The 10,860-nt window shown below is 61.5% G+C and overlaps 3 protein-coding genes across 7 annotated transcripts; 2 read left to right on the forward strand and 1 right to left on the reverse strand.

Moving 5' to 3' along the window:
* Positions 1–64: 64 nt before the first annotated feature.
* CREB3L4 (cAMP responsive element binding protein 3 like 4) lies at positions 65–2,257 on the forward strand (the record flags this gene model as incomplete). Its single annotated transcript, XM_080361111.1, has 9 exons — positions 65–172; positions 278–464; positions 635–744; positions 812–889; positions 976–1,082; positions 1,170–1,238; positions 1,716–1,791; positions 1,864–1,960; positions 2,037–2,257. 9 exons carry the CDS (start codon positions 65–67, stop codon positions 2,255–2,257), a joined length of 1,053 nt encoding a protein of 350 aa, XP_080217237.1.
* Positions 2,258–2,496: 239 nt separating this feature from the next.
* LOC308051005 (ras-related protein Rab-13-like) lies at positions 2,497–6,644 on the reverse strand. 5 transcript variants are annotated; one of them, XM_080361263.1, is made up of 12 exons: positions 6,355–6,640; positions 5,555–5,615; positions 5,417–5,477; positions 5,234–5,311; positions 5,063–5,152; positions 4,920–4,985; positions 4,755–4,805; positions 4,624–4,678; positions 3,866–4,087; positions 3,667–3,752; positions 3,003–3,082; positions 2,497–2,882 (listed from the first exon to the last, which is right to left on the reverse strand). In XM_080361263.1, exons 1-12 carry the CDS (start codon positions 6,593–6,595, stop codon positions 2,726–2,728), a joined length of 1,248 nt encoding a protein of 415 aa, XP_080217389.1. In that variant the 5' UTR covers positions 6,596–6,640; the 3' UTR covers positions 2,497–2,725. The 5 variants fall into 5 exon arrangements, with proteins under 5 accessions (XP_080217389.1, XP_080217387.1, XP_080217390.1 ...); XM_080361262.1 differs by having other exon boundaries at positions 2,722–2,882; positions 3,866–4,323; positions 6,355–6,644; XM_080361261.1 differs by lacking the exon at positions 3,667–3,752 and having other exon boundaries at positions 3,866–4,323; positions 6,355–6,644.
* A 171-nt stretch (positions 6,645–6,815) lies between these two features.
* Positions 6,816–8,741, forward strand: RPS27 (ribosomal protein S27). Its single transcript, XM_080361050.1, has 4 exons — positions 6,816–6,862; positions 7,089–7,197; positions 8,354–8,464; positions 8,620–8,741. Exons 1-4 carry the CDS (start codon positions 6,857–6,859, stop codon positions 8,646–8,648), a joined length of 255 nt encoding a protein of 84 aa, XP_080217176.1. The 5' UTR covers positions 6,816–6,856; the 3' UTR covers positions 8,649–8,741.
* Positions 8,742–10,860: the final 2,119 nt, after the last annotated feature.

The following is a 10,860-nucleotide window of genomic DNA, read 5'->3' on the forward strand; positions in this document are numbered from 1 at the left end:
GGGAGCAGCTCCCGGGGGTCCCCGGGGTGACATCGGCAGCCCCCGCTTGCCCCGCAGCGCGGTGATGGAGCCGGACACACCGGAGCTGCCGGACACTCTCCCGGAGCCGCAGGACGAGCTCTTCCCCGGCAGTGAATTCACACCGGAGGCCTGGCCGCTCCCCGGTGACACCGTGAGTCGGTGCTGAAGGGGGAGCAGGGCACGGAGGAGCCCCCGAGGGACACGGGGGTCCCTGTGTCCCCTCGCGCACCCCCCACCAGCACCTCTGCGGCCGTAGGGCTGGGACGGGAGCAAAGCTGAGGAGCTGCTGCGGGTGACTGTGAACCCCAACGACATCTGCAGCGCGGAGCCCCCCCAGCTTTGTGGGGTGCAGCCAGAGGACCCCCCCATCCCCGCCACGCTGTACGAGGTGGTGTGCGACCTCCGCACCCCCCTGCACGGCAGCGTCGTCTCCATCCAGCTCGGTCAGTTGGGGTTTGGCCCCAGTGGGGCTCAGCCCAGGACTGACGGGGGGCAGGATAGGCAGGGATGGGGTGCGGGCAGGGAGGGGGTACGGGCAGGGAGGGGACGCGGGCAGGGGGACAGGACAGGCAGGGGGTGCAGGCAGGGATGGCATCACGGCCTCTCCTTGCAGACAACTGTCTCTGCCCCGCGCTGCTCCCCAGCTCCTGCATCACCACCGAGCTGCCCGCGGTGCCGCTGCCCGCGCCCAGCCCCACCGTGAGTCCCCGCAGCCCCCCGTGTGTCCCCGCAGCCCCCCGTGTGTCCCCTCGCCGGGGTGCCCGTCCCCACACGTCCCGTCTCTCGGCAGCTGCAACTGACGGAGGAGGAGAAGCGGCTGCTGGCGCAGGAGGGGGTGACGCTGCCCGGCACGCTGCCCCTCACCCAGGTGCGCGGGGGGCGGGTGGGGGACACACGGGGGACACGGGGGACACACGGGGGACATCAGGGACGGGTGATGACCCCCCATGCCAGGCTGAGGAGCGGATCCTGAAGAAGGTGAGGAGGAAGATCCGGAACAAGCAGTCGGCGCAGGACAGCCGGCGGAGGAGGAAGGAGTATCTGGACGGGCTGGAGAGCAGGTGGGTGCCGGTGGCACCGCGAGCCGGCACGTCCCCCCCCGTCCCCAGCTGCGTGTCCCCTCACCTGTCCCCGCCTCTGCTGGGCAGGGCGGCTGCGTGCTCAGCACTGAACCAGGAGCTGCGGAAAAAGGTGCAGGAGCTGGAACAGCGCAACGGGTGAGCGCGGGGGGACAGGGACGGGACACACAGAGACCTTGGGGAGCTGGAGCGGAGCTGGTGAGGGGCTGGAGCACAATGTGATGGAGACTGAGGGAGCTGGGGGGTTTCAGCTGGAGAACAGGAGCTGAGGGGAGACCTTCTGATCTCTGAACTGCCTGAAAGGAGCTTGGAGCCAGGGGGGTCGGGCTCTGCTCCCCAGGAACAAGCGCCAGGAGCAGAGGAAACGGTCTCAAGTTGCGCCAGGGGAGAGTGAGGGTGGAAATTTGGGGTGATTTCTCCCCAAAGGGCTGTGGGTGTTGGAACAGGCTGCCCAGGGCAGTGCTGGAGCCGCCATCCCTGGGGGGGTTAAACACACAGCTGAGGTTCTCAGGGACACGGGGCAGTGCCGGGGGTGGGGGAACACTAGGACTCCATGATTTTAAAGCTCTTTTCCAAGGAAAATCCCTCTCTGGTTCTCACGAGCCCGTCCCGCAGGTCGCTGCTGCGGCAGCTGCAGGCGCTGGTCAAGCAAACGTCCAACAAGGCCGCCCAGACCGGCACCTGCGTCCTGGTAGGTGCCACAACCCGCAGCCCCCGCGTCCCCAGCGCTGCCTGGGGACACACAGCTCCTGTCCCTCCCCAGATCCTGCTCCTCTCCCTGGGACTCATCCTCTTCCCCAGCTACAGCCCCTTCCAGCGGGGCTGGGGGGGCAGCGGGGACGCTGACAGACCCACCAGAGGTAATGGGGAGTGTGGGGGCTGCGGGAGCCCATTGGGGCGGCTGCAGCCACCCCCCAACGTCCCCTGTCCCCGCAGTGATTTCCAGGAACATCCTGACGCGGGGGGAGCAGCCGGGACCGGTTGGAGAAGCCATGTTCCCTGCGCCGGGGCGGCTGCGGGCGGACGAGCCGGGAGCTGCGGATGGAACCGAGGGGGGGGACGGGAGGTTCCCCCCCAGCAGGGAACCGCTCACCAACTCCTCCGCTTGGGCCCCCCCTGGGGGGTGTGGGGGCAGCACAAGGGGGACACGGGGATGAAATGTAACAGCAGCCCCGGAGCTGCCCCCATCCCGCGGCTGTCGGGGGGACACCCACCCGGGCAGGGGGTGTTGGGTGTCACCCCCCCAGGGGCAGATCTGTGCTCACGAGCAGCCTCTGCTGAATAAACCCACAACACCCCGTTTGCACCCCAAAGTGTGCGGGAGGGGAAACGTGGGGGGAGGAGGGGCAGAGTGGGGAGCAGAACCTCCTCGGGACAAACGCCAGCACCGCTGCAGTGACACCGATCAGGATTTATTCCACACCACGCGCCCCAGGGTCCCGGCCCAGCCCCGCGTGAGCAGGACCCCCCTCAGCCGGCTCCACGGGACACCCCGGTTGTGTCTGAGACAGCGGGGGGGGCTCCCAGCAGGTCCCCGTGTTCACGGCGCAGCGCAGGGCCCGTCCCGGGCGCCCCGTCCTCCTCCCACCCAGCCGGGAGAGCCGAGTTCCCCATCCTGGGCTCTGCTAAATGGACTCGATCTGCTTGCGGACCTTCTCCAGCGCCTTCCTGTCCAGCACGCGCTGCCGCCAAACCACCAGCACGGCGAAGACGGCGGCCACGCACATCATGGAGCCCACGAACCTCCAGAAGACGCGAGCCTCCATCACCGCCGAGTGGCAGCTGCGGCACGGGGAGGGCAGAGCTCAGGGCCCCACAGGGATCAGCCCCGGCCCCCATCCTGCTGCGTGACCCCCCCCGGGGCTTCCAGCTGCTTCATCTCCCCCCAGCACCCGCACCCACCTCTTGTACTCTTCCCTCTTGGAGGTGGCACAGTTGATCTTTTCAATGAAGCCGGTGCGGCTGCACTCCGGTAACGTCTTCTGCAAAGTGAGACAGGCACGTTGAGAGGCCGTGCCTTCGGTTGTGGGCCCTCAGCTCCAGCAGGACAGGGAACTGCTGGAGAGAGTCCAGCGCAGCCACCAAGATGCTGCAGGGAGTGGAGCATCTCCCGTGTGAGGAAAGGCTGAGGGAGCTGGGGCTCTGGAGCTGGACAAGAGGAGCCTGAGGGGGGACTCATTGCTGGGGCTCAAGATGGCAAGGGGCAGTGTCAGGAGGATGGAGCCAGGCTCTGCTGGTGACAACCAGGGACAGGACAAGGGGCAATGGGTGCAAACTGCAACACAGGAGGTTCCGCTGGCAGATGAGAAGCAACTTGTTGGGGTGAGGGTGGCAGAGCCTGGCCCAGGCTGCCCAGGGAGGGTGTGGAGTCTCCTTCTGTGCAGACATTCCAACCCGCCTGGACACCTTCCTATGTAACCTCAGCTGGGTGTTCCTGCTCCAGGGGGTTGCACTGGATGGGGTTTGAGGTCCCTCCAGCCCCTGTGATCCTGCGCCGGGACAGGGTGTGCCCCGCAGCCCCGGGCAGGACACGGTGCGCACCGGCCTCGCCACCGCCCGCACTCACCGCCTGGAAGCTGGAGCAGCGGGCGCACTCCTGAGCCACCACGAAGTCCTCCAGCCGCCAGCACGGCGTGGCCGCCACCGGGCTCGCTGCGGACAGAACGCGGCTGCTCAGCCCGGGGCTGCTCCCCGAGTCCCCCCCAGTCCCTCCCCCGGGGCTCCAGAGGCCCCAGAGCAGGCCCAGCCGCAGCCCCCGCACCCACCCGAGCGCCTCTCGTCGTTCGGCACCATTGCCGCCGCCGCCGGCTCGTACAGAGCGAGCCCCGCCAGGGCGCCCAGCACGGCGTAGAGGGCGCAGCAGCGCGGCCCGGAGAGACCGCGGGGCCCCATGGGAGCGGCGGGATTACCGGACCGGGGCCCGCCGCTCCGGGAGCGCCGCCATCTTGACGCGCGGGGACAGCTGGGAGAAGCGGGAGGGGCGGCGCCTGCGTGAGACGCTGGGTCACGTGTGCCGACAGGGCGGGGCTTGGTGAAATGGGCGGGGTTTGTGGAGTGGGCGTGTTTTGAGCGGGCACGGTTTGGCAGGGGCGTGGCTCTGCGGAGGGGCGTGGCTCTGCGGAGGGGCGTGGCTCTGCGAAGGGGCGTGGCTCTGCGAAGGGGCGTGGCTCTGCGAAGGGGCGTGGCTCTGCGAAGGGGCGTGGCTCTGCGAAGGGGCGTGGCTCTGCGAAGGGGCGTGGTTAGCGGCGGCGCCCCAGCCGCTCCCTCCTCCCCACCGGCCCCGGTTCCTCCCGCCGGGTCCGTCCGTCCCCCCCCCGCCCCGCGTCGTCCCCAACACAGACACCGGAGACGGGGCCAAGGCACAAGCTGGGCTTTATGGCACGAGGTGCGGACCGGGGGGGTCAGCCCTGCCCCCTCCCCGGTCCAACCGGGAGCCCCCCGGTGCCCCCGCCCCAGAGAGGCGCCCGCAGTGCCCCGGGGCAGCAGCGGGGGACCCGGCAGCGCTACAGCAGGGAGCATTTACCCCCGGCCTTCCTCGGGGGGCCGGACTCCAGCAGGGGCCTGTTGCTGCTGGGGGCCTGGAACAGGGAGGGGAAGGGGTCAGAGGGGCCGGAGAAGAGGGGGGTCCCTCACCGGCCCCCCAGCCCCACTCACGGCTTTCCGGGAGGATTTCTGCAGGATGTCCCGCGCCAGCGTGCTGAAGGCCTGTGGAGAGGGGACAGTCATTGGGGACAGCAGCATCCCCCCATCCGGGGACGCCCCGGGGATGAGGACCCCCCCATGGTATTCACGCCGGGGTTGCGTGGCCCCCCCACTCACCTCCTCCACGTTCACGCTGGACTTGGCGCTGGTCTCGAAGAAGCGGATCCCGTGCTCCTTCGCCAGCTACGGGACAGGAGGACCCCCCCGCTCTGACCCTGATGCCAGGAGCCCCACGGGAGCCCCCCCAGTCCCCCCGCTACCTTCTCAGCCTCATCCCGCTGCACTTTGCGCTTGGCCTCCATGTCACACTTGTTGCCGATGAGGAGACGCTCGACCCCGGCAGATGCATTCTGAGGGGGTGAGAGGGGACAGGTGACAGCGTCCCCCCCACCCCGGTGTCCCCCGTGTCCCCCACCCCAGCGCACACCCACCTCCTTGATGCTTTTCATCCAGTTCTGGATATTCTCGAAGGATTTCGCATCGGTGATGTCGTACACCAGGATGATGCCCTGCGAGGACGCGCGGTCAGCGGGACAGGGACCGAGTTTGGGGGTCTCAGCTCTCTCCCCAGAGCTGCCCCAACCCTTCTGTGGGGCTCCCGGCCCCCGCCGTACCACAGCACCGCGGTAATAAGCCGTCGTGATGGTTTTGAAGCGCTCTTGTCCCGCCGTGTCCCTGGGAGAGCAGAGGAGGGGGGTGAGCGCACGGGGGGAGAAGCAGGGGGTCCCCAATTCCCCGCCCCATGCACTCACCAGACCTGCAGCTTGATCTTCTTCCCGTCGATGTCCACCGTGCGGATTTTGAAGTCGATCCCTGCGAAGGGAGGAGAGAACAGGGCGAGGAGGGGATGGCGGGGCAGAGCCGGCCATAAACTGCTCCACTCCCAGCCCCGGTGTCCCAGTAACCATCTGGCACCCCAGGAGAAGCGGGGGGGCAAAGTCCAGACCTGGCACCGGCATCCCCAAAACCCCCCAGCGTGGCGTTCCCACAGGACGGGGGGAGAAGAGACGCACGGAGCTGCCGGACCCCCCAGCAAGTCAACAGCCCCCCCCAAACTCCCACATCTCTGCCCCCCCGGCTCGGCCCCGCTCAGCGTGTTTCAGGACATGGATTTGTCATGGTCTGGAGAGCGGAGGAAGAAGAGGAGGAGGAGGAGGAACAGCTTCCTGCCGCTGGGGCAGCCCCCAGGCTGGGGGTGACAGCGGGGTGACCCCAGTTGTGTTCTGGGGCTCCCGGCACCGCAGATGTGGTGGGACAGGATGGGGTGGGACGGGATGGGGTGGGACGGGGTGGGATAGGATGGGATGGGACGGGGCGGCTGCTCCAGGCTCAGGAAACGGCTCCACCAGCGCCGGTCGGTGCCGCGGTCCCGGCTCGCGGGCGGCGCGGCCGGTATCGGCTCCTTCGTGACACCGGTCCCTGGACACGGCTCCGAGCCCACGGTCACCGGTGGGGCCGCAGCCCCGGTGTCCCCCAAAGGAGCCGGGCAGCGAGCGACGGGAGCGGCCCCGGGGGGACACCGAGGGGCAGCGGGGGGTCCCGGCTCACGCACCGATGGTGGAGATGTAGGTGCTGGTGAAGTTGTCCTCGGCGAAGCGGATGATGAGGCAGGTCTTGCCCACGCCGCTGTCCCCGATGAGCAGCAGCTTGAAGAGGTGGTCGTAGGCCTTGGCCATGGCCCCCGCCCGCCGGGCCGCTCTGCCCGCCACCCCGGGCCCGGCCCGGCCCGGCCCCGGCCCTTCCCCCGGGCGGGGCTTCCCCCTCAGCCCGGCCCGCCGCCGGTGACGCGACATCCCCGGGGGAGGGGGAATCCGGTCTGATATCACCGGTGCCCCTCCCAAAATGACGGCGGCTCAAGTGACCTTCCCAACATGGCGCCCCACGGCGGTTCCTCAAGCGACCTCCCCAACATGACACCCCCACAGCGGTGACTAAAGCGACCTTCCCAACATGGCGCCCCTCACTTCCGCCCTTGCGGGGCAACCCCGCAGCGGATATAGCGGCTCCCGCTTCCGGTTTGGCCCCTTTTCGGTCGCGGCTGCCTCCACGCCAACATGCCTGTGAGTGCGGTACCGGCAGCGGGCCGCTCCGCCCGCCTGCCCCGGCCGCGGCGGGGCCCCGCGCCGCCACATGGGAGGGAGAGAAGCGGGTGGAGGGGAGGAGGAGGAGGAGGATGCGAGCGCGGTTGGCGGGGTGCGTCGTGCCCGCCGCCATCATCCCGCGGTGGGGGCCGCAAGATGGCGGAGCGGGCGCTGACCGGGTCCGACCCCCCGTTTCTCCCCGCAGTTGGCCAAGGACCTTCTGCACCCTTCCCCGGAGGAGGAGAAGCGCAAACACAAGAAGAAGCGGCTCGTCCAAAGCCCCAATTCCTACTTCATGGACGTTAAGTGCCCGGGTATGGCGGGGGGGGGCGGATCGCGGTTCCCTCCCGGTTTATTCCCTTTCTCACAGAATCGCAGAATGTCAGGGGTTGGAGGGACCTCAAAGCTCATCCAGTGCAACCCCCCCGGAGCAGGAACACCCAGCTGAGGTTACACAGGAAGGTGTCCAGGCGGGTTGGAATGTCTGCACAGAAGGAGACTCCACACCCTCCCTGGGCAGCCTGGGCCAGGCTCTGCCACCCTCACCCCAACAAGTTGCTTCTCATCTGCCAGCGGAACCTCCTGTGTTGCAGTTTGCACCCATTGCCCCTTGTCCTGTCCCTGGTTGTCACCAGCAGAGCCTGGCTCCATCCTCCTGACACTGCCCCTTGCCATCTTGAGCCCCAGCAGTGAGTCCCCCCTCAGTCTCCTCTTGTCCAGCTCCAGAGCCCCAGCTCCCTCAGCCTTTCCTCACACGGGAGATGCTCCACTCCCTGCAGCATCTTGGTGGCTGCGCTGGACTCTCTCCAGCAGTTCCCTGTCCTGCTGGAGCTGAGGGGCCACAACTGGACACAAGATTCCAGGTGTGGTCTCCCCAGGGCAGAGCAGAGGGGCAGGAGAACCTGTCTGGACCCAGCTGGTCTCCCATCCAAGCAGTGACCAGGCCCGACCCTGCTTAGCTTCCCAGATCAGGTGTTCTCAGGGTGCTATGGCTGTGTATCTGTAAGGTCTCCCATCCAAGTACTGACCGGGCCCGACCCTGCTTAGCTTCCCAGATCAGACGAGATAGGGCGTTCTCAGGGTGCTATGGCTGCATATATTTTACATATATATATGTGTGTATATATATATATGTATATATGTTTCTCAAGTGTATCCTTATAGTGTCTAAACTAAATCCCTTATTCAAGGGCAAAGCAGAGGGGCAGGAGAACCTCTCTGACCTACTGACCACCCCCTTCTAACCCACCCCAGGTCCCATTGGCTTCCTGGCCACAAGGGCCCAGTGCTGGCTCATGCTCACCCCGCTATCCCCAGGACCCCCAGGTCCCTTTTCACTGCTCTCCAACAGCTCATTCCCCATCTTGAACTTGTTCCTGCCCACATACAAGACTCTATACTTGTTATATTTCATTAAATTATTAAATTATATATATTATTCCCTCCCTTCATGGTCTCATTTCCTCGTAGGTTGCTACAAGATCACGACGGTGTTCAGCCACGCTCAGACCGTCGTTCTGTGCGTGGGTTGCTCCACCGTGTTGTGCCAACCCACGGGGGGCAAGGCCAGGCTGACAGAAGGTGGGTAACAAGAAAACCCCCCCAAAACATCATTCCGGTGCCGTCCCGGGTTCAAAGAAAGCTCCGGGAGCTCAAAGAGCTCCCGGAGCTTTCTTTGAACCCGGGACGGCGTGTGGAGATGCTATAAAACCTTAATTATTGTATATATCTTTTAGGTTGCTCCTTCAGACGAAAGCAGCACTAAGCCAAGGACGGATGCGTGACCACGGAAGGACCGATTGCAGATGTGACTGTTGTGGGACCTCACCCTCCTTGACAATAAATTTTGGATAAAATACGTGCGCTTTGACTTCAGTTTCGTTCTGATTCTTTTAGCCGGGTGGCTTCAGGGTTTTTATACGGAGTCGCTATTGCTGGGGGGGCGTTTAGATGAGGTTTTAGGTTCAGGTTGGACGCTTGGACTCCTTGATTTTAAAGCTGGTTTTATATCACAATATTTAATCACTTCAACAAGGCTGAAACCACTGACAAAACACACCTGGATTTCCTTTAAATCCCTTTAATCCCTAAAGTCGCCTTTACCAACATCCCCCTGGGGGCGCCAGAAATCAAGAAAATAGTTAAAACACCTGGTGAAATCGCAGCTTTAATCTCTTATATAATGTTAAACAATTTAAACTAAACGGGGGGGGTTTACAGTTACCACTTCAGGTAATTATTCCATTAATGGGACGCTTTTTGGAGCCAGATTTGCAAGGCAAACAGCGCAATTCTTAGAAGGGACAGAAAATAACATACTGGAAAGATACCTATGGAATAAAACAGTGATTTTTGCTGTATTTTTGGTGTCACTGGTCCCAGTTTGGTGAATGGAGAAGTCAGATGGGCTGTGGATTTCAATAAAGATTTAAATAGAGGATAAGCTGTTCACTGAGGAAAATAAACATATATATATACGTATATATATGTGTGTGTGTGTATATATATACGTATATATATGTATATATATATACGTATATATATATTAGTGATGTGGGGTTCAGGGAATCAATGCCTCCAGTTGCCTGTTCCTCTCCACAAATACTGAGGGTAAAAAGAAGCGATATATTACAAATACTACTATTTTTCAGCAGAAATAACGCTCGCCTGCATCATATTGTGTGGAATAAGAACGATTTTCTTTAAAATCAGTTAAAATGAGGCAAAACCCGGTCAAAGGGGAAACACCAGGAGCTCACGGAATTTGTGTTTTTAACCATGTGCTTCCACGCAGGCGTGAAAAATAACATTATTATACATTATTATACAACCTGAGGGACACAAAAAGAAGCAAAACCTGAAGAAAATTACTACCATATTTACCTTGTACCCGGAGAAGATCAGAAACCATATGGATATGGATGAAATGGGAATAGAAAGAGCGCGGGAAAGGCTGAAATAATAGCGTGAGGGTTAATTATTTGTCTCCCTCTCTCATTTCCTTATTAGTGCGAAATATTTGTGCCACAATTCATCCCTTGGCAGCCACTGTGTGTTAACTAAACACCGATCCCGCCAGATAAATACACTTCGGTGTATTTACACTACCCTTTTTATTTCGAAACCTGAAACAAAACGCTTGTTTTACCCCCAAAACTCCCGCTGGGGACGCGTGTTGTGATTAGAGACACAGCCCTGTTATCAGGAGTCATTAATCTGCGCATTAACAACAGAAACGCTCCTAAAATGGCTCGGAAATCTGAATTTCGCTTTGTCTCGGTGCCAATATCGCTCATTTCTGCAGCGCGATGATGTTTTTTCTGCCAATAACAGCATTTTAGCGCAAAATAAGGACGGGCAGTTGGTGTTTGTGGCCACTGTGAAATAACCCGGGTAGGAATTAGTGACCAAAGTGGAAAAAATCTCATTATTCATCCTCCAAAGTATCGTGTACAAACTAATTCTCAAATCCGAACGCCCTCCAGCAAAAATAATTCAGCAAAACAGCACAAAAATGACCCAAATGGCACCATCAGTGCTCTGGTGCTAATTATTAGTGCTGTTAATTACTCAGATGTTTCTATTTAGAGAGCGGCCCATCAAATGGAGACCAATTTCAACTTTCAAACCAGCACCCTTGGAAAGACTCAACCTGAAGACTCAGATGCCAATGCAATAAATGCAGTTGTATTTTAAATAAGTACTTTTTTTTAAAAAAAAAGGGAAAAAATAGCAAGAGTTTTACAAACAAGCTTTAATTTTCTTACCGTCTAAAAACGTAGCTCCTACGACGCAGCGCGATCAGGAAGATGCAGCTCGCACGTTACCAACTTTGTGTTTGTGGAGGGATTGTTGTTGTTTCATTAAATGGCGCCGGCGAGCGACGCCTTCGCGGCTTCTTCCCGCCTTCCCGCCCTGCGCATGCGCAGTGACCACACCCGCCCCCCGCGCAGTGGCCACGCCCACCGCTCCTTTTA

Source organism: Nesoenas mayeri (assembly GCF_963082525.1).
Source record: "Nesoenas mayeri genome assembly, chromosome: 30".
Taxonomy (NCBI): Eukaryota; Metazoa; Chordata; class Aves; order Columbiformes; family Columbidae; genus Nesoenas; species Nesoenas mayeri.

Coding starts and splice junctions, on each gene's coding strand:
- RPS27 (XM_080361050.1), top strand. Junction 7,198..8,353: donor CATGGACGTTAAGTGCCCGG/GTATGGCGGGGG, acceptor ATTTCCTCGTAG/GTTGCTACAAGATCACGACG. Junction 8,465..8,619: donor CAAGGCCAGGCTGACAGAAG/GTGGGTAACAAG, acceptor TATATCTTTTAG/GTTGCTCCTTCAGACGAAAG.
- LOC308051005 (XM_080361261.1), bottom strand. CDS start 6,595: ATGTCGCGTCACCGGCGGCGGGCCGGGCTGAGGGGGAAGCCCCGCCCG. Junction 3,083..3,865: donor GAACGACGAGAGGCGCTCGG/GTGGGTGCGGGG, acceptor CTCACTTTGCAG/AAGACGTTACCGGAGTGCAG. Junction 2,883..3,002: donor AAGAGGGAAGAGTACAAGAG/GTGGGTGCGGGT, acceptor CCCGTGCCGCAG/CTGCCACTCGGCGGTGATGG.